We start from the raw sequence: 24,650 nt of genomic DNA, 5'->3' as shown, positions 1-24,650 counted from the left end.
TGAACACTTAATAATTTCAAACGCGAGTACTTAGAAAAATGGCTTTGGTCCATTCCCGGAATGCCAGGTGCCTCGTGGCAAAAAGGGAGAGCTGAAAATGACTGAAAATGATCACTAATGTCTGTGTGGAGGGGGGCACGAAAATTACTTTTTCGTGTCTCTGGAAGTCAGAGAAGTAAACAAGCCAAAATTTAAAGAGTTTTAGCAAAGGAAAAACCTTGGAATGGAACTTCCATTCTTTTCCTTCATGTCTGAACTTGGGCAAGACTTCTAATTAGGATGGAGAATGGCCACGACATCCCCCTCCTGACCCCATGGGGCCACACTGAAAAGTGGATGAAGAAAAACATTTGGAGGAAACTCCAAATGCTCAAGCAGGAAGCAATCCTTGTTGGACCAGATTCCCCACTGCTCCCTGCCAGCATCCAACGGTGGGGTGAAGGCCGCCGTGAATGCATTTATTTAGAGGAAGACAGCGTCCCTAAGAAGAGCTCATCGTTGCTAGGGAGGTGTGAGATGGGATGGGGCAGGAGCAGAGGATTATTCAAATCCCTTCGCCTCCTCTACCTCTGGGGCCAGTCTCACCCCGGCAGGGAGAGCACCATCTGTATCCAAGTGCATAAATTCATGTGCCCCCAAGAATCGGCTCAATACCGCGCAGCCCCCTAGCTGACATGCACTGTTCCTTGGTTCATCGCTCTGACTTGCAGGTCTCTCTCCCAGACCTGGGTGGAAACATAGCCCATGGCCCCCCACTGTCAGCCAGGATAACCAGCACACCTACAAAGTCCTTCATAGGTGACACAGCATCTTTCCAACTCACCATCTCGTGTAGCTTGAGTGTCTCAACAGTCCTCTGGAGAGATGAGTGGGATATTTCTAGACTGCCCCTCATAGGCTTTTCAAGGGCTAGGTTAGTGAGTCAGCATAGGTGAATGTCTCTGACACCTGCGGACTCAGAAATGGCCCCATTTTACAGATGAGGATCTGAGGGAAAGAGAAGGGATGACCTTGGCCAAGGAAGTGGTAAGAGGAGAAGTCAGGACTCAAATGAATTCTTCTGACTCCAGAAACAAAGTTTCTTCCCCTGCACTACTCTTGACCTAAGGGAGGCTGTGAGAGAGGGAGAGGGGAAGAAGTATTTGGCTTTTCAAGGCCTAGTGTAGGAGGAAGCTGGGTGAGATGAAGTATCTGGCCTGAGAAGGTCCCTGTCAAAATACAAACAATAAAAACAGAACTGTGTTCTCAAATTCTAGCTAGAGGTTGAAACCCAACCTTTGTCTGTTCAAAGGGAGATTAGTAAAGACTTTTAGTTAGGCAGGTGTTAAAGACATATTAGCATCAAAACAAGACTTCCTTTGTGATGTAAGCAAGAGGCTTAACAGGGAATTGAGAACGACCTTCTCATTATGACTCCATGTAGTTGGTCTATATAACAGTATTTCCCCTCTAGGCTCCCTATTGGTGACACCATTCTGCCTCCCCTTGCCACTAATCTCTTAGTTAGAATTAACCCTAAAGGCCACCTGTCTCCAAAACCAAAGCAGCCTTGCCCCTCCTAAAGACCAGCTCGCAAGTGGAGGTGAAAGAGCCAACAAGGTGAGCCCGGAACCCTTCATGATTTTGTCCCCCATCTGTAGGTCTGTTGAAAGCATCACCTCCCTCTGATTCCATTTGTCTACCAGCCTTCGACATAGAAAATTCTAGAACAAGACTCCTTTTGTGGGTTCTGCTGAGAAGGGGCTCTCCCAACTCAAAGGTGAGGACAGTTTCCAGAGAGTCCTTCCAAAGCAGAGCTGTCTCCACTTCAGGTTTGGGATTGAAGGTATGTGACTCAACGGCCCTGGCCTCCCACCTCCCCAGTGGAACCGGCCATGAGTGCACTGGCCACTTTGGCCCTCCCACCTTCTGTTGGCGCAGAAATCAGAATTCAGATCGCGTCGCCCCGTTTCTTTAGGAATCTGTTAGCGATTGCCGAGGGAAACACTTAGCGTTTTAGGTAAATAAGTAAATAGTAGTTAAGTGCTGTGCACCTCCATTTCCGGCAGTTTAGTGTGGATGGCAAAAACCCCTTATTATCCAAGGAGGAGAAGAGGAATGATGAAGAGTGACAGGCTGCGGGTCTCCGTAGGGGGCCGCGCTCCTCCTGCAGCGGGTGCCCCGATGCGGGGGCCTTGGGATGGGCGTCGGAAGCACGGCCCCCTCCTGTTTTGTTCCTGTTTATGCTAGCCCACTCTCCCTTCCACGCTCCAGCCGGTCTTGTCAGGATCGCTCATTTGGAAGCTTAATCATATCAGCCAGCTTACCGCATTGCATGTGTAATGACTTGTTTACCAGTCTGTGCCGGCTCCCTCTGCCAGACTGGGCTCTCCCTAAGGACAGGGCCGTGTTGTGTTCTTGTCTGCCTCTCGTTCTGCTCCCACACACTGCCTGGCACAGAGCGGGCCCCGATAATTGCACAGGAACTCTCATCTATCTCACAAAGGTGTCTCGGTCCACCAACTGGTCCCCAAGCTCCTTGAGGAGAGGACTCATGGCATCTTGTGCTTCTCCCCCTCTCAGGGGGCATGACTGCTCATACACAGATGCTGAATTTCATTAAACCATGAGTAAGAGGCGGTTTGGACATCTGGGCCCCGACTCTTTTGGGAAACTGTCTCTCCTCTACTCTTAAAGGCTGTAGCGGAGGTGGGCCCCAACCCGTCCCTCCATACAAGGACAGGGGCCGCTCAAATCCCCAGTGACTGGTTCAGGAGAGACGCCTACCCCCAACCAGGCCACCTGGCTTCAGTCTGGGGACTTGGGTTACGGAAAGGAGTCAAGCATGTTTGGCAGGGCAGGTACTAGAGGAGCCGGTGATGCTGACCCAGAAGAGCAGCCAAGAGATGGAGAGAAACTGAGTCCGAGTGACATCGCTGGTACCTCTGGATCCAGCCATGCCTGAAGCCCCCTTCTCTGTTCCATGAGATGATGAATGTTTCTGTCTAGGTCAATTTACATTGAGTCTCTTTTCCCGACACCCCAAAGAGTCCTTTCTGATACAGGCAGGCGGAGTTGAAATTTCCACCTCTGGTAGAGCAACTTTTCAGAGCAAGATAAGCAAGGTGTCTGTCTGGGGATAATCACAGCTTGCGAAGAGAACATTGCTATCATATGGGCAGCTGCGGCTCCACGAGGCTTCTCATTTTATTCCGGGAGCCTGGAGTATGGCCCCAAATCCCACACTAAACCAGAAGGGGCTGAGAACTTCATCACTCTGGCTTCTGTTTATAATGAGGAATGAAGACAACGCTCGGCCTTTGACTAAAGTCTCGCATATTATTGTTTGCTCTGTCGAGCTGCCGGGCGGCCTGAGCTTTCTGGGAGGTAGCTGAGTAACACTCAGTGCTGGGCAGCCTGCAAATCAATTAATCTCTGCTGCAAATTGCTCACCGGGTCTAATGAATTGGCTCGGCACAGAGGAAGTCCTGTGTGGCCTTGTGTCCTCTGCAGTGACGGACCTCTCTCGGAGCAGACTAAGACTTCGTGCCTCGGCCGAGGAACAAATCTATTAATATTTGGAGAGAACATCAGATCGTACCCAGTGGACTTAAAGTTTGGTCAAGAGAAACTCACTTCTCTGTGATTTAAAAGCAAAACAGTCTCCTCAGCCCTCCATGTTTTTTTCCACTGGATAATTAATGCCAGGCTTCCTCATGGTCTGTCTGGGGAATGGAACCCCCAGTGGGATGCAAGGCACGGGTGGAAAGGCCCTCCTGGCCATGGGCATTCGAGATAGCATCTTTTACCCATCTTGCAGATTTTTTTTAAGTTTGGTAAGATCCATGAAAGAACTACATGCTATTTATGGGAATGTGAAACAGAAAGCAACTTGGAAATATCTAATAAAAATGTGCGATGTAACAAAACTACAATGTGGTATCACCTCACACCGGTCAGAATGGCCATCATCAGAAAGTCTACAAATAATAAGAGCTGGAGAGGGCGTGGAGAAAAGGGAGCCCTCCTGCACTGCTGGTGGGAACGTAAATTGGTGTAGTCACTATGGAAAACACTACGTAGGTTCCTCATAAAACTAAAAATAGAGAGCTACCATATGATCCTGCAATCCCACTCCTGGGCACATATCTGGAGAAAACTCTAATTTGAAGAGATACATGCACCCCAACGTTCACTGCAGCATTATTTACGATAGCCAAGACATGGAAGCAACCTGAATGTCCACTGACAGATGAATGGATAAAGAAGATGGGGTGTACATATACAATGGGATATCACTCAGCCCTAAAAAAGAATGAAATAATGCCATTGGCAGCAACATGGATGGACCTAGAGATTACCATATTAAGTGAAGTAAGATAAAGACAAATATCATATGACATCATTTATATGTGGAATCTAAAAAAAAATGATACAGATGAACTTATTTACAAAACAGAAACAGACTCACAGACATAGAAAACAAACTTATGGTTACCAGAGGGATAAATCAGGAGTTTGGGATTAACATATACCCACTACCATATATAAACTAGATCCATCAACAAGGACCTACTGTATAGCACAGGGAACTCTACTCGATACTCTGTAATAATCTATATGGGAAAAGAATCTGAAAAAGAATAGATGTATGTACACGTATAACTGAATCACTTTGCTGTACACCAGAAACTAACACAACACTGTAAATCAACTATACTCCAATATAACATAACATTTTTTTAAATGTGCAACATAAGAAAGACCCAGTGATTCTTCCTCTTGGGTCTTCCCTAGAGAAGCCCCTGCTTGGGTCAGGGAGTCATGGACAGTGGGTCCAAAGAGCACGATGCCATAGTGAAGCACTGGCAATGATAAACTGTCCATTATTGGGAGAATGACTACCTAAAATTACAGTAGCCCCACGCCGAGAGACTCTGTCCCTACCTACACTGTTGAGATAGGTCTGTATGTACTAGCGGTGTGGGAAGACCACAAAATGCTGTTGAGTTAACCAAAAGCAAGTTGCACGATGAGATGGGCAGTGTGGTACCACTCACGTTAAACACAGACATACACACACACGCGCACACGTGCACAGAAATAACGATCTGGCAGATGCCCTCCTAATTCCAAACTGTAGTTTTATCTGAGAGGGCCGTTGGGAATGGGGGTGGTGGTCAAAGTGAACATGAGCCTTATTACCATATTTTAAGGTGTTAAAAGAAGCATGGTTCGTGATTAGACGCATAACTAAAAACTAATAGTTAACGTTTCTATTCCTCTAGGTGGAGCATCCCTTTTTTCCAAGTTCTTTTTCAATGCAAACCTGCCCAACCTGTTTCAGGAACTTTCTCATCAGTCTCCTAGGTATCCACTCTACCTACCCCGAGCCTCTCTCCCCCCTGCACCTACGTTGGTCTTCCCTCTGCCCTCCTCTCCTGCACCCACATCCACCAATGGCTCCCCACTCTCCTCAGGAGAAGGATGAGCCCACACCAAGGTCTCAGATGTGCCTGGTCCCTCCCGCCTCCTCTCTCTGCATCCTGGGCATTTCCCACCATCCCTCCTTCAGCCACGGAAGCCTCTGGGTCAGCATCTCAGACTCTTTTTTTTTTTTTTTTTGCGGTATGCGGGCCTCTCACTGTTGTGGCCTCTCCCGTTGTGGAGCACAGGCTCCGGACGCGCAGGCTCAGCGGCCATGACTCACGGGGCCCAGCCGCTCTGCGGCATGTGGGATCTTCCCGGACCGGGGCACAAACCCCTGTCCCCTGCATCGGCAGGTGGACTCTCAACTACTGCGCCACCAGGGAAGCCCCATCTCAGAGTCTTACAAATGCAGAGTTTGAACCTGCCTAGGAGACCTCTGACACCCCCAAGCTCCTACCCCCATGAGGCAGAAGAGGTTCAGTCTGCAAGCAGGGTCTTTGCAGAATGTTGGTCCATGGCCTCTACAGCCAACTCTGTTGAATGTAGAGTTTAAGTTGATACAGGTAAAGGCCTTACAAGAGTTGAGGAAATCCCAGATAAGACCGTAGAAGCCGGGGGGATCTTACTGACAGAGAAAAGCGGATATGACAGCACAAGAAAGTCCCAGGGAGGGGCTCAGACCCCCAGTGGGCGGTGAGTCACAAGCTTAGTGTTAAATAAAATGGAATCACCCAGTGAGAAAGCTATTCTCCCTACACCCTCTGATTAGGGAAAGAAGAACGTCTCAGCTGCATGCTAATATATCTCTAACACCTCCCTAACGCTTCCAAATCTCTTTTTAAGCAAAGGGAGTGTACCTAGCGCTCTTGGTCTTCTGCCCACAACAGTCTAGCTAGAATTTATTTACCAAGAAAATATTGTTCATAGCATTTTCTTTCTGTAACGTTCTCTTAATGGCATGTGATATTGGCTTTCCATTTTTGGTGTCAATAAACAGTTTTTTTTTTTTTAATAAATGTATTTATGGTTTTTGTCAGTGAGCTTAAATGGATCACATAAGCAACTAATTGCACAGGTGACATGCAGATGTGACATTTCTGACTGTAGGAAACACCATGGACCCCCAGATTCATCATCTGGGTGGCCCTGGGCAAGTCACTGGATGCCTCTCTGAGTCTCAGTTTCTCCCTCTGCAAAATGAGAATGAGTCACTCATCACAAGTCTGTTGGGGGGATTAGATGTGGGTGCAGCTCCTAAAATGAAAGCGCCCTCTGAGTTTAGTTATTGGGAGATTTTTTCTAAAATCTCACTTTTAAATGTAGCCCCGAATCACACAGTGTTTACTGCCAGAAGCCACGCCAGCTGCAGGAAATTGGAAACCCAGAAACTCGGTGGAGTTCGTATCGTTCAATAAAACATCTCCCTCAATCAATATGACTTCAGATGTGTCATCCGGGCACAGGGCCACGCTGGGCTCCTCTTCAGTGTTCCAATTTTAGTCCGTGTACCGGCAGAAGCAGCACGGCTTCCCATGTGCCCGGCAAAAGCCCGAATAATTAACCTCGACCACATCAGTGTTCTCCATTCAGTTCCACAAAATGCGTTTCTAAGGAAATATTTAAGAGTGCTCTTTATACCACGGAATGTTTTAATGTATCCCAGCATTGGAGGCAATAGAACAGGTCTCAGTTAATGGAGCAGGTCCTTTTAACACAAAGGATTTCAATAATAAAATAAATAAAAGTTGATATGTCATCGGCTAGAGAGAAAGAAGTGTGCACAGAAACACAGAAGCAGGGCAAACCTAATTATGAGATTCTTCTCTTGCAGCCCAGGGTCAATAACTGTGATATTAGGAAAAGGGTAATAGGGCTGTGCCTGCTGATGGGTTTTAAGCTCCCAGAGACTAGAATGTCCCACTCGAAATGCAAACAGCTGAATGACGCACTCATCCCCACCGTGCCCCACGTTCTGGAAAGAAAAGTATTCATTTCAGAGCGGTGACCTCATCAGGAGAGATGCATCAGGAATTGTATAACCACAACAAAAGAGGATCAGTAGTGGCTTTTGCTCAGGTGGTGTCACCCACTTTGTATGGACGTGTGGGTTTTTCAATTGCTTTTCCTAATGGAAAAATAACACTCAAACGCGAGAACACAAATGCACACGCGCGCGCACAGCACGCACTTGCAAAGCTGCCCTCCTGAGTCCCTAAGACCCTAACTTGGTGAGTAAACAGCGGAGAGATCGTTTTCATAACAAGCTTAGTGGTGAACTTCCCCTTAAGCTACAAAAGATGGTCTTTCTCTGACCGTTAATTACACGGGCGTAATTGCCAAGTGGAGAACGGCCCCCCAATTCTTAAACTGGCACCAGGAAGCCAGGTGCTCAGGTAAGATGAGAGACCGCCCCAGCAGGGTCCCATCACACATTTAACTTAAACCTTGACTTCTGAAACTCACTACCTCCTACACAGATCCAACATCCCAGTTAATCCCCCGGCAACAAGCCAGTCCAGTAAGACGCCATCACAGTTTCAGACACTTCATGCTGAAACCAACATCGCATACACCACGCGGCCAAGTGGGGACCTTTGAGAATTCCTCACCAGAAATTGCTGTTTGTTGTCAAAGCAGCCCGGATGGACGGACTGCCTGTTTTCTTTCCTTCCTTTCCCTCAATGGTCCTCAAACATGTTATGCCTGAGAATTTCTGCTCAGAGTTGTAGACACCGTTCATACTCTTATGATGGATTTGTAGAATTTTCAAAGATAATTTTGACTACTGCTGGCTTTGGAAACACATCCCCCACTCAAGATTTGGTCCCACTGTGGTGTAAGAGAGGACCCCAGGTTAAAAGACATCAGAGTGAACACTTGCCGGCTCAAAGCCCCCATCTTTGTCTCGCCAGAGCTCTCACCTGTAAAGTGGAGGTGGCGTTAGATGGTCCTTATGGGTGAAGATGGTGATTCCACAAATTTGAATCTAGCAAGGGGGCAGGGGGAGCTGGAACTATTTTTAGATAAGGAAGTTTCTTTTATGAGGAAAAGAACGATGAAGTTTGCTTTTATGCTGCTTAGCCCACCGCCATCCAAAATCGATACCCACTGGATTCTTCCATTGCTGACACATCCCCAAAACACCATCAGGAACGAAACCTCCAGATTGCATGTCCCTTCCTTCATTCTTAAAGATTTGGGGGCTGGTTTTGAATGTCCTTTCAACTGAAGGTGAGCTTAAAGGAAGCTTAAAATAAGGAGACTCGCTTCTGCTGTTCAGCTCAGCTGGTCACTCAACAAACACTACGGATCTGCTAGGCACCTTGTGCAAAGGAGAAGATGACTTATCAGCCGGGCAAACAGGGTCCTTATTAGCTGAGATCATCGCCACGGATGAAAGACCATGAAAAATGAATTCATTCACAATGGGGACCAAAATTTCACAGTAAACAGTGGAAAATTAAGGACTTGGAGAATTTCTCTTGAAAAACCATGAAATCTAATGTTGTGAAAATAAGCAGATGAACCTACAAAAATGAAAGTAAAACAAACTTCCAGTTTGTGGGTTATAATGACAAGCTATGAGCTAATTGTTAACATCAACAAAGGTTAATCGAACGTTGATGGGGGCAGAGTACATCTTTCCACCAAACTATAGGGTAGAACAATGGGCTGTTCTTCACTTTCACATTTCCTTTCAGAGCAAGATTATCGAGAGACACTTTTTCCCATCCCAAAAATATTCTAGACTTTCCTCAATTTTTCTAAGGGCTTCTCTTAAGCCTTTGATGTTCCCGTCACTCTCTGGAATGAGCCTCACCAGTTTTCTCTTATTCGTTACCTGATTCTGCCAATGGGAATGAATCAACCCAATGGTCACTCCCATCAATCTCATTAAATTCGATGTCTTGAGCATGATTTGCGGTTTCACTTGGCAATCGGTTTACATGACATTGTGAAAGTCAATCTGAAGGGCAGGGATGGAAAGTAATGGTAAGGAGAGATGGAGAGAGACAAAGAGAAGTGTTTGAAAGGGGTCTAAATGTATCAGCAGTCAGTTTAGTAGGGACTGTTCTCATTCTGTGACAGTCACTGCCTCCCCAGCCGACCTCCGACTGGGAGGTGAATCCCGTGAAGAACGTCTGGATTACGAGGACTGTCCTCAAGGGGAGGCTTGCTCTCCTGGGGATACTCAACCACTTGATATCTAAGAACCATTTTTTACCAGTCCCTTCAGTGAAGCAGCTCAAGTGTCTGAGATTAGATCCACCTAACTCCACACCTCAGCCCTGATCTGGAAGCGACCCTGGGTGAGGAAGGACTTTCTTTGAAATAGGAACAACCCTGCAGTTCTCAGTCACATTCACCCTGGGGCGTCTGGTAAGTCAACGATACTTGATGTCTCCAAAGAAACTTCCAGCTCCCTCCACACCTTTGCTGGGAACTTGGACGGGATGGACCACTGAATTTAGGTTTTAAAAAAGTTCACTCAACATCACTAATCATTAGAGAGACACAGATCAAAACTACAATGAGATATCACCTCACACCAGTCAGAATGGCCATCAGCAAAAAGTCTACAATTAATAAATGCTGGAAAGGGTGTGGAGAAAAGGGAACCCTCCTACACTGCTGGTGGGAATGTAAACTGGTGCAGCCACTACAGAGAACAGTATGGAGGTTCCTTAAAAAGCTAAAAATAGAGCTACCATTTGATCCTGCAATCTCACTCCTGGGCATACATCCGGAGAAAACCATGGTTCGAAAGGATACATACACCCCAGTGTTCATCACTGCACTATTTACAATAGGCAAGACATGGAAGCAACCTAAATGTGGAAGCAACCTAAATGTCCATTGACAGATGGATGGATAAAGAAGATGTGGTGTATATATACAATGGAATACTATTTTTTTACTCAGCCATAAAAAAATAATGAAATAATGTCATTTGCAGCAACATGAGACCTAGACATTACCATACTAAGTGAAGTAAGTCAAAAAGAGAAAGACAAATACCATATGATATCACTTATATGTGGAATATAAAGTATGACACAAATGAACTTATCCACGAAACAGAAACAGACTCACAGACATAGAGAACAGACTTGTGGGTGCCAAGGGGGAGAGTGGGTGGAGGAGGGATGGATTAAGAGTTTGGGATTAGCAGACACAAACTATTATATATAGGATGGATAAACAACAAGGTCCTACTGTATAGCACAGGGAACTATATTCAATATCCTGGGATAAACCATAATGGAAAAGAATATGAAAAAGAATATATATATGTATATATATAAAGAATATATATATGTATAACTGAGTCACTTTGCTGTACAGCAGTAATTAACACAACATTGTAATTCAATTATACTTCAATAAAAAAAGTTAAAAATAAAATAAATAAAAGGCATGTGACATTGATAACAAACAAACAGAAGAATAAAATAATGCCATTTGCAGCAACATGGATGGACCTGGAGATTATCATACTAAGTGAAGTAGGTCAGACAAAGAAAGGCAAGTATTATATGATATCACTTATATGCAGAAGCTAAAAAAATACAATGAACTTATTTACAAAACAGAAACAGACTCACAGACACAGAAAACAAACTTATGGTTACCAAATGGGAAAGGTGGGGGGGGAGGGATAAATTGGGAGTTTGAGATTGACATAAACACACTACTATATTTAAAACAGGTAACCAACAGGGACCTACTGTATAGCACAGGGAACTCTGCTCAATATTCTGTAATAACCTAAATGGGAAAAGAATTTGAAAAAGAATAGATATATATATATGTAAAACTGAATCACTCTGCTGTACACCTGATACTAACACAACATTGTAAATCAGCTATAGTCCAATATAAAATAAAAATTTTAAAAAAGAAAAAAATTAAATTCAGTGGTATTGGAAAGTCAAAAGAATAAAAATAAAAAAATGAAAACGTTCAGTTCTAAGGAGAGTCTCAAAGATCCCAATCGCCATAAAATCTTATAAATTAGGTCTCCATCCTTGATGACTCCTCTGGCCTTCTGTGTGCAGATGACTTCACGACCAAGCCATCTGTTAATTCGAATGATTAGTACCAAGCTATTGGAAGAGTTGAAAGGAGAGGGAAATTAAGCAACCTTTAAAAAGATACTGTTCAAAAGCATCCTCTCTCTCATCTTCGTAAACTATTGACAGGAAGTTTCTCCAAAAATAAAGAGGAGAAAGAATCTGTTACAATATCTTATTTCGGCCCCTGGACACAAGTATTCCTGTCTACTTATTTGAAAATGTTTTGCTGATTCTAATTGGCCTTCAAGGATCAGGACCAAAGGTTTTCCCTACCTTCGAATTGGGAAATTCCCCTGCAAAGGTTATTCTCGATTTCTTTGTTGGGTTTCATCAAGTTCCCCCAAGTTACAACCCCTCAGGTCACCCAAAACAGATCACCCTATCATTGTCCTGCTGTGGAAACCAGGTCCTCCCCCCACAAAAATATACACGTTTGCATGCATTCACAAGTATACTCACGTGCACGCACGTGCACACACACACACACACACACACACACACACACACACACACACACACACACACACACACACACACACACACACACACACACACACACACACACACACACACACACACACACACACACACACCGTGAGGTCAGCTCCCTCACTGAGCAGCCAGCTCTGATCTCTCCAACCAGGACCTGCCAGGTCAAAGGACACAAGAAATTTGTTTGTAAATGGTGGGCGACCAAGGGCCATCTTTAGGTTCCTTTGAAGTTACAGCACTCTGTCTTCAAACACCCAACACTCTGAGTGCCTGTCACTCTGCTGTGAAACACTGGCTTTGGGAGATGGTGTAAATAAACTTCCCAAGCTCCTTTGATTTCCAGGTGGTATTTATTTTAAGGCACTCTACCACCTGCCCCCAACCCAGTGGTGTCCATAACAGCCCGTCCACTCCGGGCTTGCTGGTTTACCCAACCTGCCATCCCTGTTCCCTCTCTGACACTTCAATAAGGAATGGGGGTGGCGGGGTGATTAATATTCCCCGGGCCAATGCTTAGACCACACCCCACAGGCTCACATCTGTCCTGAGTGGACATTGTGGCAGGAGGGAGCCCTTTGAAAATGGGCACCAGTGACCCAGACCTCTGACTCAACTGGCTGTTCCAATAACAAACATGAAAGTGCAGACATTTGTCACCACCCTGGGCTGCCGCTGCACCATTATTACCTACATGGAGGGAGGGGCACTCGGTTCCCAGGGGGATTCGCATTACATTTGGCCTCTCAATCTTAGCTCCATATTTAGATTTCGCTTCTGCTTTTTTTTCTGTTTGGGGCTGGTTTTATCCCCCATTCACTGGAGCCCACAGTTTGCTCTTAGGATTCTGGTAGGAAAGGCCGATGTTGAGATCAGAAGTGCACAGAAGTGGGATTCTCCCAACGTGGAGGGAGCAAGGCCATTCCCCGAGGCCAAGAGAAGCTTGTAAAGGAAAGACGGTGTGGAGAGGACCATGAAAGATCAGAGGCTTTCCAGCTGGTCTCTCTGCTGGCACTGGGGTCCCCAGGGGTACCATGAGCACACGGCGTACACATGTAAATTAGGAAGAGGCAACAACTTCCACTGGAGGATGTGTGGAAAGGTGTCCCCCACCCCCTTGGGAGAAGGAGGAAGGAGCTCCTTGCTTTGGGTGGACAGCCCCACAGTCAGAGCAAAAGGCTGCACCAACCAGTGGTGGCTGGATTTCAGCCCCTATGGGCACCATCCACACAGCCACACTCAGAGGCCCTGCCCACCCCCTATCCAGCCGGCCACAGGCCTTCTTCCCAAAGAGAAGCGAATAGGGCCCCTTACCCAACACACCTGTCTCACGATCGGAGCTGCCTGTAGCCACTTGGACAAGACTCCCCACAAGTGTGAACACATCCTGCTGGGTGGTGGGCTGGGTGATCCCGTTTTAATGAATACATACTGATTTAAGCTTATAATAGAACTTTCCTGCCAAAACTGTTGGCAGGAGTGTTCATGGGTGCTGCTGCCTTTTTCACTTAGAAACACATTTTAAGGTCCCTTCTGTCGGTTCCCAGATAGGGGGAAAGTTGTTGAAGTGGTTAGTGGTTGAATCATGCCTCCCCCTCCAAGTCCTAAGCCACAGAACCTGTGACTGTGACCTTACTTGGAAAAAGGTATTTGCACATGAAATGAAGAATCTCAAAATAAGATCATCCTGGATTTAGGGCGAGCCCTAAATTCAACGGCAAGTGTCCTTATAAGAGAAACACAGAGGGAGATTTGACCCACAGGAACACAGGGGAGAAGCCCTGTGAAGATGAAGACAGAGATTGGAGGGATGCGGCCACAAGCCAAGGACGCCTGGAGTCCCCAGAAGCTGAGAGGCAGGGAAGGATCCTCCCCTGGAGGCTTCGGAGAGACAGCGAGACTCCTGGCCTCCAGAACTGGGAGAGAATACACCTTGGACCAAGTTTGTGGCAATTTCTTTGGCTGCCATAGGCAATTTTCTTCCCCAGTCCAGAAAGCCTCTGTTCTATTCTCCCTACACCTGAATTTCCAGAAGAAGCCGTCTCTCTCCCGAGAAAACTCCCCCTTTGGGCTCTTCCTCCAACTCTGACTTTGTCCTCTGCTAAACAAGAGGCACACTGGTTACCATGCGCTCCACACTCACTTGGCACTCAGCACACGCCAGGTCTTAATGCACATATGCTTATTATGCTCAGGAGATAATTACAATCAACATTTATCACCTGCCTTGGGGTCTGCAAATTCCCTGCCACACACGAGCTCGCTCTATCCTCACACTGAGCCATTGGGTGGGCAAGACCTCCATCAACGGCCTCGCTGCACAGACATAAGATTCCCAGGAGGGAGCTCACTGACCCGCCAGTGTCATTCCCCATGTGATTTGAGCAAAGGATGGACAGGAAGCCTGTCTGTCTGTCTTCACCCTGAACCACATTTATCCGGAGCAGGGACTGTCGTCTTTTCCCTTCAGTTTCTAGCACGGAGCTTAGCAATGGAAACATGGAAGCTGATGGGAGTTTCCAGGAGCAGCTTGATTCAGCTCTATTTATGGTGCTGGGAAGAGAGCTGGTGGGAAAGCACTGCCATTAGGGACAAGTGACAGAGTTCTGGTGGGTTCTGCTGTGGAGGTGGTATCGCCCGTGAACACCCCAATGGGCAGTTCCATTGGCTGTATCTATCTGACCAGGAGGAAAGCAGTGGAGTTCAAGGTGATTGAGCCACAGAAAATGAAGGAAGGGCAAAGCCGGGTGCCCTGATTGCACTTTTGTCTACACCCACTCAGCCTCCCCCCATGAGGTCTTAACCCTTGACGTTCCATAAAAAGACCATGCTTTTGCCTTCCACAACTGGCCAACCAGTTGAGCAAATACCTACCTTGATTTAAACTCTCACTGAGAAAAAGACTAATCCTCGTCCTTGCCTGCCTACCAGAGAGGGCGTCGGGGTTGGAGGTGGGGGGTCGAGGGGCAGCATGGAAGCACCATCTGCCCGCAGGGGGCACTGGAGCCACACAGAGGGGGAGGGGGAGGGGCCCCAGCCAACTGTCTCCAGGGACCAAAACCGCAGCCAGCAGGCAGAGCCCAGGGTCAGCCCTTGAGCCAAACAAACAGCAATCAGCCACAAAAGGGTGGTAATTCAGTCACCACTGGCCAGATGGGACCAGCCACCTTCTCAAATATGGTCTCCATCTTCCCCAGTCAACACACTGCCAGCAAGGCTAAGGCTGGGCTCATGACTGCCAGGCAGATGGGAGGAAGGGAGGGAAATTGTGGGCCAGAGAAGTTACGCGATTTGCCCTCGTTGCCCAGTGACTGCACCTTAAAATAGCCCTTTTCCAGGAAGCAGCCTCCATTAGTTCATCCTTTGTTTGTTTCCGAGAATGATGGAGAGGGCCCCGCTTACCACCTCCCGTGGAAGCATGTTCCCTGCAGCTCTCACATCGTAACTCCTCCCTATTCTTCTATCTCACATTCATTCAAAAGCCCATCCACTGACCCATTTTAGCCTCACAATGGCCCTGTGGAAAGAACCCAGTGAACTTCCTCTTTAATGATGGGGAAAAGTAGAGGCACCCAGAGTTCCAATTCAGGTTTTCCAGGTCCTGGAGGGAATCTGTACTTGGACAGGGCTGAGCATCCGTGGCCAGTACTTGAGGACGTTTGTTGTCTTCTCAGTACTGGATTCTCCATATCCTCCCCCAGGACCCTCTCCCCTAGCTTAGGGTCTCGACTGTCCCACATCACCCCCCACGCATCCAGCTTCCTGCTGGACTTCAGGCTCCGGACAGCAAGGATGGCTGCTCTGCTCATTTCATAGCCCAGCAGCCTGGTGCCCGGTTTGGATGCACCTCCAAGGAGAGCCTTACCTGCCGTTTCGGAAGAAGCCTGCCCGCAGGTCCTGCGTGGGGCCGGCCCCTCGGATGGGGGTGAACGGCCGTCTTTTCTCAGCACCCAGTGTGGCTTCCTCAGTCTGCTGGCTCTCAGCTGGAAACGACTTTGCAAGAAATTCCCTTTGTACCTGGGGGACGAGAAGCACATGTGCAGTGATCAGCCTTGAGAGGGTGTCCGGAAGCTCACAGGCACAAAAATCCAAGACAGGATATGCCCAGAGGATAAAATCCAGGTCCGTGTGGGAAGCCTGGGAGAACACAGGGACGTGAGGTCCAGGCAGCTCATCAGCTGTCAGGAACCCCTTTTCCCTCCAATCCTCATTCTCCCGCCAGGACGTGGGGATGAAAACAGGACGCAACTCAGGCGGCCATTGTAGGGATGAAATGAGATAGTGCCTAGAAAATGCTTCCCACACCACTTAGCACACAACAAGCACTTAATAAAGGTCAGTTGCTGTAATTAAATACTGAATTATATGGTCTTGACTACTTACTAGTTAACAGGCTGTCCAGTAGAACTTTCCACAGTGATGGGCGTCTTCTATAACCTGCATGGACCAATACGGTGGCCACTAACCACAGGCAGCTCTAGAGTGAGTGAAATGTAGTTCATGTGTCCGAGGAACTGAGCTTTACATTCAATTTCATTTTAATGAGTTTAAAGAGCCACTGATGGCTAATGCCTACCGTTATTGGACAGGTCAGGCCCAAAGCATCTCCTCTGAAAAAACGGGCATCACACATGCTACCCCTAGAGAAGCTCTTCCAGATCATCTGGTCTATGTAAAATAGAAAGCTAGTGGGAAGCAGCCGCATAGCACAGGGAGACCAGCTCCGGGCTTGTGACCACCTACAGGGGTGGGATAGGGAGGGTGGGACGGAGGGAGACGCAAGAGGGAGGGGAGATGGGGACATATGTATACGTACAGCTGATTCACTTTGTTGTACAGCAGAAACTAACACACCATCGTAAAGCAATTATACTCCAATAAAGATGTTAAATAAATAAAAGGTGAAATAAACATTCAAAAAAAAATAATAATCTCTAAAACAGAGCCTTCACATCCCAGGGGTGAGGGCACGACAAGGGTAGAGAAAGAAAATAGTGAGCTTCTCAGCATCACTATTAGAGAAATGCTAATCAAAACTACAATGTGAGACTTCCGGGAGGATGGCGGAAGGGTAAAACGCGGGGATCACCTTTCTCCCCACAGATACACCAGAAATACATCTACACGTGGAACAACTCCTACAGAACACCTACTGAACGCTGGCAGAAGACCTCAGACCTCCCAAAAGGCAAGAAACCCCCCACGTACTTGGATAGGGAAAAAGAGAAAAGAATAAACAGAGGGGAAAGCTTCGGCGCCGCGGAGGAGAGCACAGCCACAGGGGTGCGGAGGGAAAAGCAGGGAGATTCCCGCACAGAGGATCGGTGCCGACCGGCACTCACCAGGACGAGAGGCTTGTCTGCTCCCGCGCCGGGGCGGCCGGGGCTGGGAGCTGAGGCTCGGGCTTCGGTCGGAGCACAGGGAGAAGACTGGGGTTGGCGGCGTGAACACAGCCTGCAGGGGGTTAGTGCGCCGCGGCTGGCCGGGAGGGAGTCCGAAAAAAAGTCTGGAGCTGCCGAAGAGGCAAGAGACTTTTTCTTCCCTCTTTGTTTCCTGGTGCGCGAGGAGCGGGGATTAAGAGCGCCGCTTAAAGGAGCTCCAGAGACGGGCGCGAGCCGCGGCTAAAAGCGCGGACCCCAGAGACGGGCAGGAGACGCTAAGGCTGCTGCTGCCGCCACCAAGAAGCCTGTGTGCGAGCACAGGTCACTGTCCACGCCCCCTTCCGGGGAGCCTGTGCAGCCCTCCACCGCCACGGTCCCAGGATCCAGGGACAACTTCCCCAGCTACGCACGGCGCCCCCTCAGGCTGGTGCAACGTCACGCCGGCGCCGCCCCGCCTCCGTGCCCCTCCCTCCCCCCCCCCCCCGGCCTGAGTGAGCCAGAGCCCCCGAATCAGCGGCTCCTTTAACCTCGTCCTGTCTGAGCGAAGAACAGACGCCCTCCAGCAACCTACACGCACAGGCGGGGCCCAATCCAAAGCTGAGCCCCGGGAGCTGTGAGAACAAAGAAGAGAAAGGGAAATCCCTCCCAGCAGCCTCAGGAGCAGCGGATTAAAGCTCCACAATCAACTTGAAGTACCTGCATCTGTGGAACACCTGAATCGACAACGGATCATCCCAAATTAAGGAGGTGGACTTTGGAGCAAGATTTATGATTTTTTCCCCTTTTCCTCTTTTTGTGAGTGTGTATGTGTATGCTTCTGTGTGAGATTTTGTCTGTATAGCTTTGCTTCCACCATTTGTCCTATGGTTCTATTCGTCCGTTTTTTTTTTCTCTTAATAATTATTTTTTATTTTAATAACTTTATTATATTTTATCTTATTTTATTTTACTTTATCTTCTTTCTTTCTCTTTTTCCTTCCTTCCTTCCCTCCTTCCTTTCTTTCTTTCTACTTCTAATAATTCTTTCTTTCTACTTTTTTTCCCTTTTCTTCTGAGCCGTGTGGATGAAAGGCTCTTGGTGCTGCAGCCAGGAGTCAGTGCTGTGCCTCTGAGGTGAGAGAGCCAACTTCAGGACACTGTTCCACAAGAGACCTCCCAGCTCCACATATCAAATGGTGAAAATCTCCCAGAGATCTCCATCTCAACACCAGCACCGAGCTTCACTCAACGACCAGCAAGCTACAGTGCTGGACATCCTATGCCAAACAACTAGCAAGACAGGAACACAACCCCACCCATTAGCAGAGAGGCTGCCCCAAATCATAATAAGTCCACAGACACCCCAAAACACACCACCAGACGTGGACCTGCCCACCAGAAAGACAAGATCCAGCCTCATCCACCAGAGCACAGGCACTAGTCTCCTCCACCAGGAAGCCTACACAACCCACTGAACCAACTTTAGCCACTGGGGACAGACACCAAAAACAACGGGAACTACGAACCTGCAGCCTGCAAAAAGGAGACCCCAAACACAGTAAGATAAGCAAAATGAGAAGACAGAAAAACACACAGCAGAAGAAGGAGCAAGATAAAAACCCACCAGACCTAACAAATGAAGAGGAAATAGGCAGGCTACCTGAAAAAGAATTCAGAATAATGATAGTAAAGATGATCCAAAATCTTGGAAATAGAATAGACAAAATGCAAGAAACATTTAACAAGGACTTAGAAGAACTAAAGATGAAACAAACAACAATGAACAACACAATAAATGAAATGAAAAATACTCTAGATGGAATCAATAGCAGAATAACTGAGGCAGAAGAACGGATAAGTGACCTGGAAGATAAAAGAGTGGAAATAACTACTGCAGAGCAGAATAAAGAAAAAAGAATGAAAAGAACTGAGGACAGTCTCAGAGACCTCTGGGACAACATTAAACACACCAACATTTGAATTATAGGGGTTCCAGAAGAAGAAGAGAAAAAGAAAGGGACTGAGAACATATTTGAAGAGATTATAGTTGAAAACTTCCCTAATATGGGAAAGGAAATAGTTAATCAAGTCCAGGAAGCACAGAGAGTCCCATACAGGATAAATTCAAGGAGAAACACGCCAAGACACATATTAATCAAACTGTCAAAAATTAAATACAAAGAGAACATATTAAAAGCAGCAAGGGAAAAACAACAAATAACACATAAGGGAATCCCCATAAGGTAAACAGCTGATCTTTCAGCAGAAACTCTGCAAGCCAGAAGGGACTGGCAGGACATATTAAAAGTGATGAAGGAGAAAAACCTGCAACCAAGATTACTGTACCCAGCAAGGATCTCATTCAGATTTGATGGAGAAATTAAAGCCGTTACAGACAAGCAAAAGCTGAGAGAGTTCAGCACCACAAAACCAGCTCTACAACAACTGCTAAAGGAACTTGTCTAGGCAAGAAACACAAGAGAAGGAAAAGACCTACAACAATTACAAATAATGAACCCACAACAATTAAGAAAATGGGAATAGGAACATACATATCGATAATTACCTTAAATGTAAATGGACTAAATGCTCCCACCAAAAGACACAGATTGGCTGAATGGATACAGAAACAAGACCCATATATTTGCTGTCTACAAGAGACCCACTTCAGACCTAGAGACACATACAGACTGAAAGTAAGGAGATGGAAAAAGATATTTCATGCAAATAGAAACCAAAACAAAGCTGGAGTAGCAATTCTCATATCAGACAAAATAGACTTTAAAATAAAGACTATTAGAAGAGACAAAGAAGGACACTACATAATGATCAAGGGATCAATCCACGAAGAAGATATAACAATTGTAAATATTTATGCACCCAACATAGGAGCACCTCAATACATAAGGCAAATACTAACAGCCATAAAAGGGGAAATCCACAGTAACACATTCGTAGTAGGGGACTTTAACACCCCACTTTGACCAATGGACAGATCATCCAAAATGAAAATAAATAAGGAAACACAAGCTTTAAATGATACATTAAACAAGATGGACTTAATTGATATTTACAGGACATTCCATCCAAAAACAACAGAATACACGTTTTTCTCTAGTGCTCATGGAACATTCTCCAGGATACATCATATCCTGGGTCACAAATTAAGCCTTGGTAAATTTAAGAAAATTGAAATTGTATCAAGTATCTTTTCCAACCACAACACTATGAGACTAGATATCAATTACCGGAAAAGATCTGTAAAAAATACAAACACATGGAGGCTAAACAATACACTACTTAATAACGAAGTGATCACTGAAGAAATCAAAGAGGAAATTAAAAAATACCTAGAAACAAATGACAATGGAGACACAACGACCCAAAATCTATGGGATGCAGCAAAAGCAGTTCTAAGAGGGAAGTTTATAGCAATACAATCCTACCTTAAGAAACAGGTAAGAACAGGAAACATCACGAATAAACAACCTAACCTTGCACCTAAAGCAATTAGAGAAAGAAGAACGAAAAAACCCCAAAGTTAGCAGAAGGAAAGAAATCATAAAGATCAGATCAGAAATAAAGAAAAAGAAATGAAGGAAACGATAGCAAAGATCAATAAAACTAAAAGCTGGTTCTTTGAGAAGATAAACAAAATTGATAAACCATTAGCCAGACTCATCAAGAAAAAAAGGGAGAAGACTCAAGTCAATAGAATTAGAAATGAAAAAGGAGAAGTAACAACTGACACTGCAGAAACACAAAAGATCATGAGAGATTACTACAGGCAACTCTATGCCAATAAAATGGACAACCTGGAAGAAATGGACAAATTCTTAGAAAGGCACAACCTGCCAAGACTGAATCAGGAAGAAATAGAAAATATGAACAGACCAATCACAAGCACTGAAATTGAAACTGCGATTAAAAATCTTCCAACAAACAAAAGCCCAGGACCACAGGCGAATTCTATCAAACATTTAGAGAAGAGATAACACCTATCCTTCTCAAACTCTTCCAATATAGCAGAGGGAGGAACACTCCCAAACTCATTCTACAAGGCCGCCATCACCGTGATACCAAAACCAGACAAGGATGTCACAAAGAAAGAAAACTACAGGCCAATATCACTGATGAACATAGATGTAAGAATCCTGAACAAAATACTAGCAAACAAAATCCAACAGCACATTAAAAGGATCATACACCATGATCAAGTGGGGTTTATTCCAGGAATGCAAGGATTCTTCAATATACGCAAATTAATCAACGTGATACACCATATTAACAAATTGAAGGAGAAAAACCATATGATCATCTCAATAGATGCGGAGAAAGCTTTCGACAAAATTCAACATCCATTTATGATAAAAACCCTGCAGAAAGTAGGCATAGGGGGAACTTTCCTCAACATAATAAAGGCCATATATGACAGACCCACAGCCAGCATCATCCTCAATGGTGAAAAACTGAAAGCATTTCCACTAAGATCAGGAACAAGACAAGGTTGCCCACTCTCACCACTCTTATTCAACATAGTTTTGGAAGTTTTAGCCACAGCAATCAGAGAAGAAAAGGCAATAAAAGGAATCCACGTCAGAAAAGAAGTAAAGCTGTCACTGTTTGCAGATGACATGATACTATACAAAAAGAATCCTAAAGATGCTACCAGAAAACTACTAGAGCTAATCAATGAATTTGGTAAAGTAGCAGGATACAAAATTAATGCACAGAAATCTCTGGCATTCCTATACACTAATGATGAAAAATATGAAAGTGAAATCAAGAAAACACTCCCATTTAGCATTGCAACAAAAAGGATAAAATATCTAGGAATAAACCTACCTAAGGAGACAAAAGACCTGTATGCAGAAAGTTATAAGACACTGATGAAAGAAATTAAAGATGATACAGATAGATGGAGAGATATACCATGTTCTTAGATTGGAAGAATCAACACTGTGGAAATGACTCTACTACCCAAAGCAATCTACAGATTCAACGCAATCCCTATCAAACTACCACTGGCATTTTTCACAGAACTAGAACAAAAAAATTCACAATTTGTATGGAAACACAAAAGACCCCAAATAGCCAAAGCAATCTTGAGAATGAAAAACAGAGCTGGAAGAATCAGGCTCCCTGACTTCAGACTATACTACAAAGCTACAGTAATCAAGACAGTATGGTACTGGCACAAAAACAGAAAGATAGATCAATGGAACAGGATAGAAAGCCCAGAGATAAACCCACGCACATATGGTCACCTTGTCTTTGATAAAGGAGGCAGGAATGTACAGTGGAGAAAGGACAGCCTCTTCAATAAGTGGTGCTGGGAAAACTGGACAGGTACATGTAAAAGTATGAGATTAGATCACTCCCTAGCACCATACACAAAAATAAGCTCCAAATGGATTAAAGACCTAAGTGTAAGGCCAGAAACTGTCAAACTCTTAGAGGAAAACATAGGCAGGACACTCTATGACATAAAGCACAAGATCCTTTTTGACCCACCTCCTAGAGAAATGGAAATAAAAACAAAAATAAACAAATGGGACCTAATGAAACTTCAAAGCTTTTGCACAGCAAAGGAAACCATAAACAAGACCAAAAGACAACCCTCAGAATGGGAGAAAATATTTGCAAATGAAGCAACTGACAAAGGATTAATCTCCAAAATTTATAAGCAGCTCATGCAGCTCAATAACAAAAAAACAAACAACCCAATCCAAAAATGGGCAGAAGACCTAAATCGACATTTCTCTAAAGAAGATATACAGACTGCCAACAAACACATGAAAGAATGCTCAACATCACTAATCATTAGAGAAATGCAAATCAAAACTACAATGAGATATCATCTCACACCAGTCAGAATGGCCATCATCAAAAAATCTAGAAACAATAAATGCTGGAGAGGGTGTGGAGAAAAGGGAACCCTCTTGCACTGTTGGTGGGAATGTAAATTGATACAGCCACTGTGGAGAACAGTATGGAGGTTCCTTAAAAAACTACAAATAGAACTACCATGTGACCCAGCAATCCCACTACTGGGCATATATCCTGAGAAAACCATAATTCAAAAAGAGTCATGTACCAAAATGTTCATTGCAGCTCTATTTACAATAGCCCGGACATGGAAACAACCTAAGTGTCCATGATCGGATGAATGTATAAAGAAGATGTGGCACATATATACAATGGAATATTACTCAGCCATAAAAAGAAACGAAATTGAGCTATTTGTATTGAGGTGGATAGACCTAGAGTCTGTCATACAGAGTGAAGTAAGTCAGAAAGAGAGAGACAAATACCGTATGCTAACACATATATATGGAATTTAAGAAAAAAAATGTCATGAAGAACCTAGGGGTAAAACAGGAATAAAGACACAGACCTACTAGAGAATGGACTTGAGGATATGGAGAGGGGGAAGGGGAAGGTGTGACAAAGCGAGAGAGAGGCATGGACATATATACACTACCAAACGTAAGGTAGATAGCTAGTGGGAAGCAGCTGCATAGCACAGGGAGATCAGCTCGGTGCTTTGTGACCGCCTGGAGGGGTGGGATAGGGAGGGTGGGAGGGAGGGAGACGCGAGAGGGAAGAGATATGGGAACATATGTATATATATAACTGATTCATTTTGTTGTAAAGCAGAAACTAACATACCATTGTAAAGCAATTATACTCCAATAAAGATGTTAAAAAAAAATACTTTAAAAGACATATTTACAAAGTACATTGATTTTTTCAGTCGATTCCATTTTATTGATTTTATGAAAGAAGTTAATCATTCATATTTCACTTCAGATAATAAATGGTTTTGATACTGCTTTCTAAGATACAAAATCTTTAATCTTCCTAATAAAATTAAACCTTAAAAAAAAAGAAACAAAAATAAAGTATTCCCTTCTAATAAGGAAATAGTAAAGATACACGTAAAAACCAAAAGACCAGTAAATATATTCAAAGTCAAGCTTGGCTACCCATGAAAATACTAGATAAAAGCTGGTATTGTAGAGTTGATTTAAAGACAAGTGAAGAATCTGTTGAAGACCAGGGTTCCACCAGAATGTTGAGATTACCAATTCAATTTTGTGATACAATTTTATGATATTGTTCCCATATATCATAAAAGGAAATCTCCTGTAACAGAATCTGACCATTTTCTGATCACCTGAAGTCTTACCACCAATGATGAAGTGTTTATTCCTAGTGGATCCATTGATGATCCCCCAGAAAGGCTTAGAGAGAGACCTTCCAGCAACCCCTGCCCATCAGAGCCACTTCCAGAAATGCAGAGGGCTTGTGA

General features: G+C 45.1%; 1 protein-coding gene across 2 annotated transcripts in view; it reads right to left on the bottom strand.

Moving 5' to 3' along the window:
* Nucleotides 1–24,650, bottom strand: part of ZNF831 (zinc finger protein 831) — a 185,059-nt gene that overhangs the window by 92,327 nt on the left and 68,082 nt on the right. For both annotated transcript variants that reach the window (XM_060285206.1, XM_060285205.1), the window contains exon 4: nt 15,841–15,992. In XM_060285206.1, the coding sequence (XP_060141189.1) occupies nt 15,841–15,992 (152 nt within the window). The remainder of the gene's footprint in view (nt 1–15,840; nt 15,993–24,650) is intronic.

This window comes from Globicephala melas, chromosome 15, assembly GCF_963455315.2.
Source record: "Globicephala melas chromosome 15, mGloMel1.2, whole genome shotgun sequence".
Taxonomy (NCBI): domain Eukaryota; kingdom Metazoa; phylum Chordata; class Mammalia; order Artiodactyla; family Delphinidae; genus Globicephala; species Globicephala melas.
Note: the sequence above shows the minus strand (reverse complement) of the source record. Positions and strands in the feature narration are given on the sequence as shown.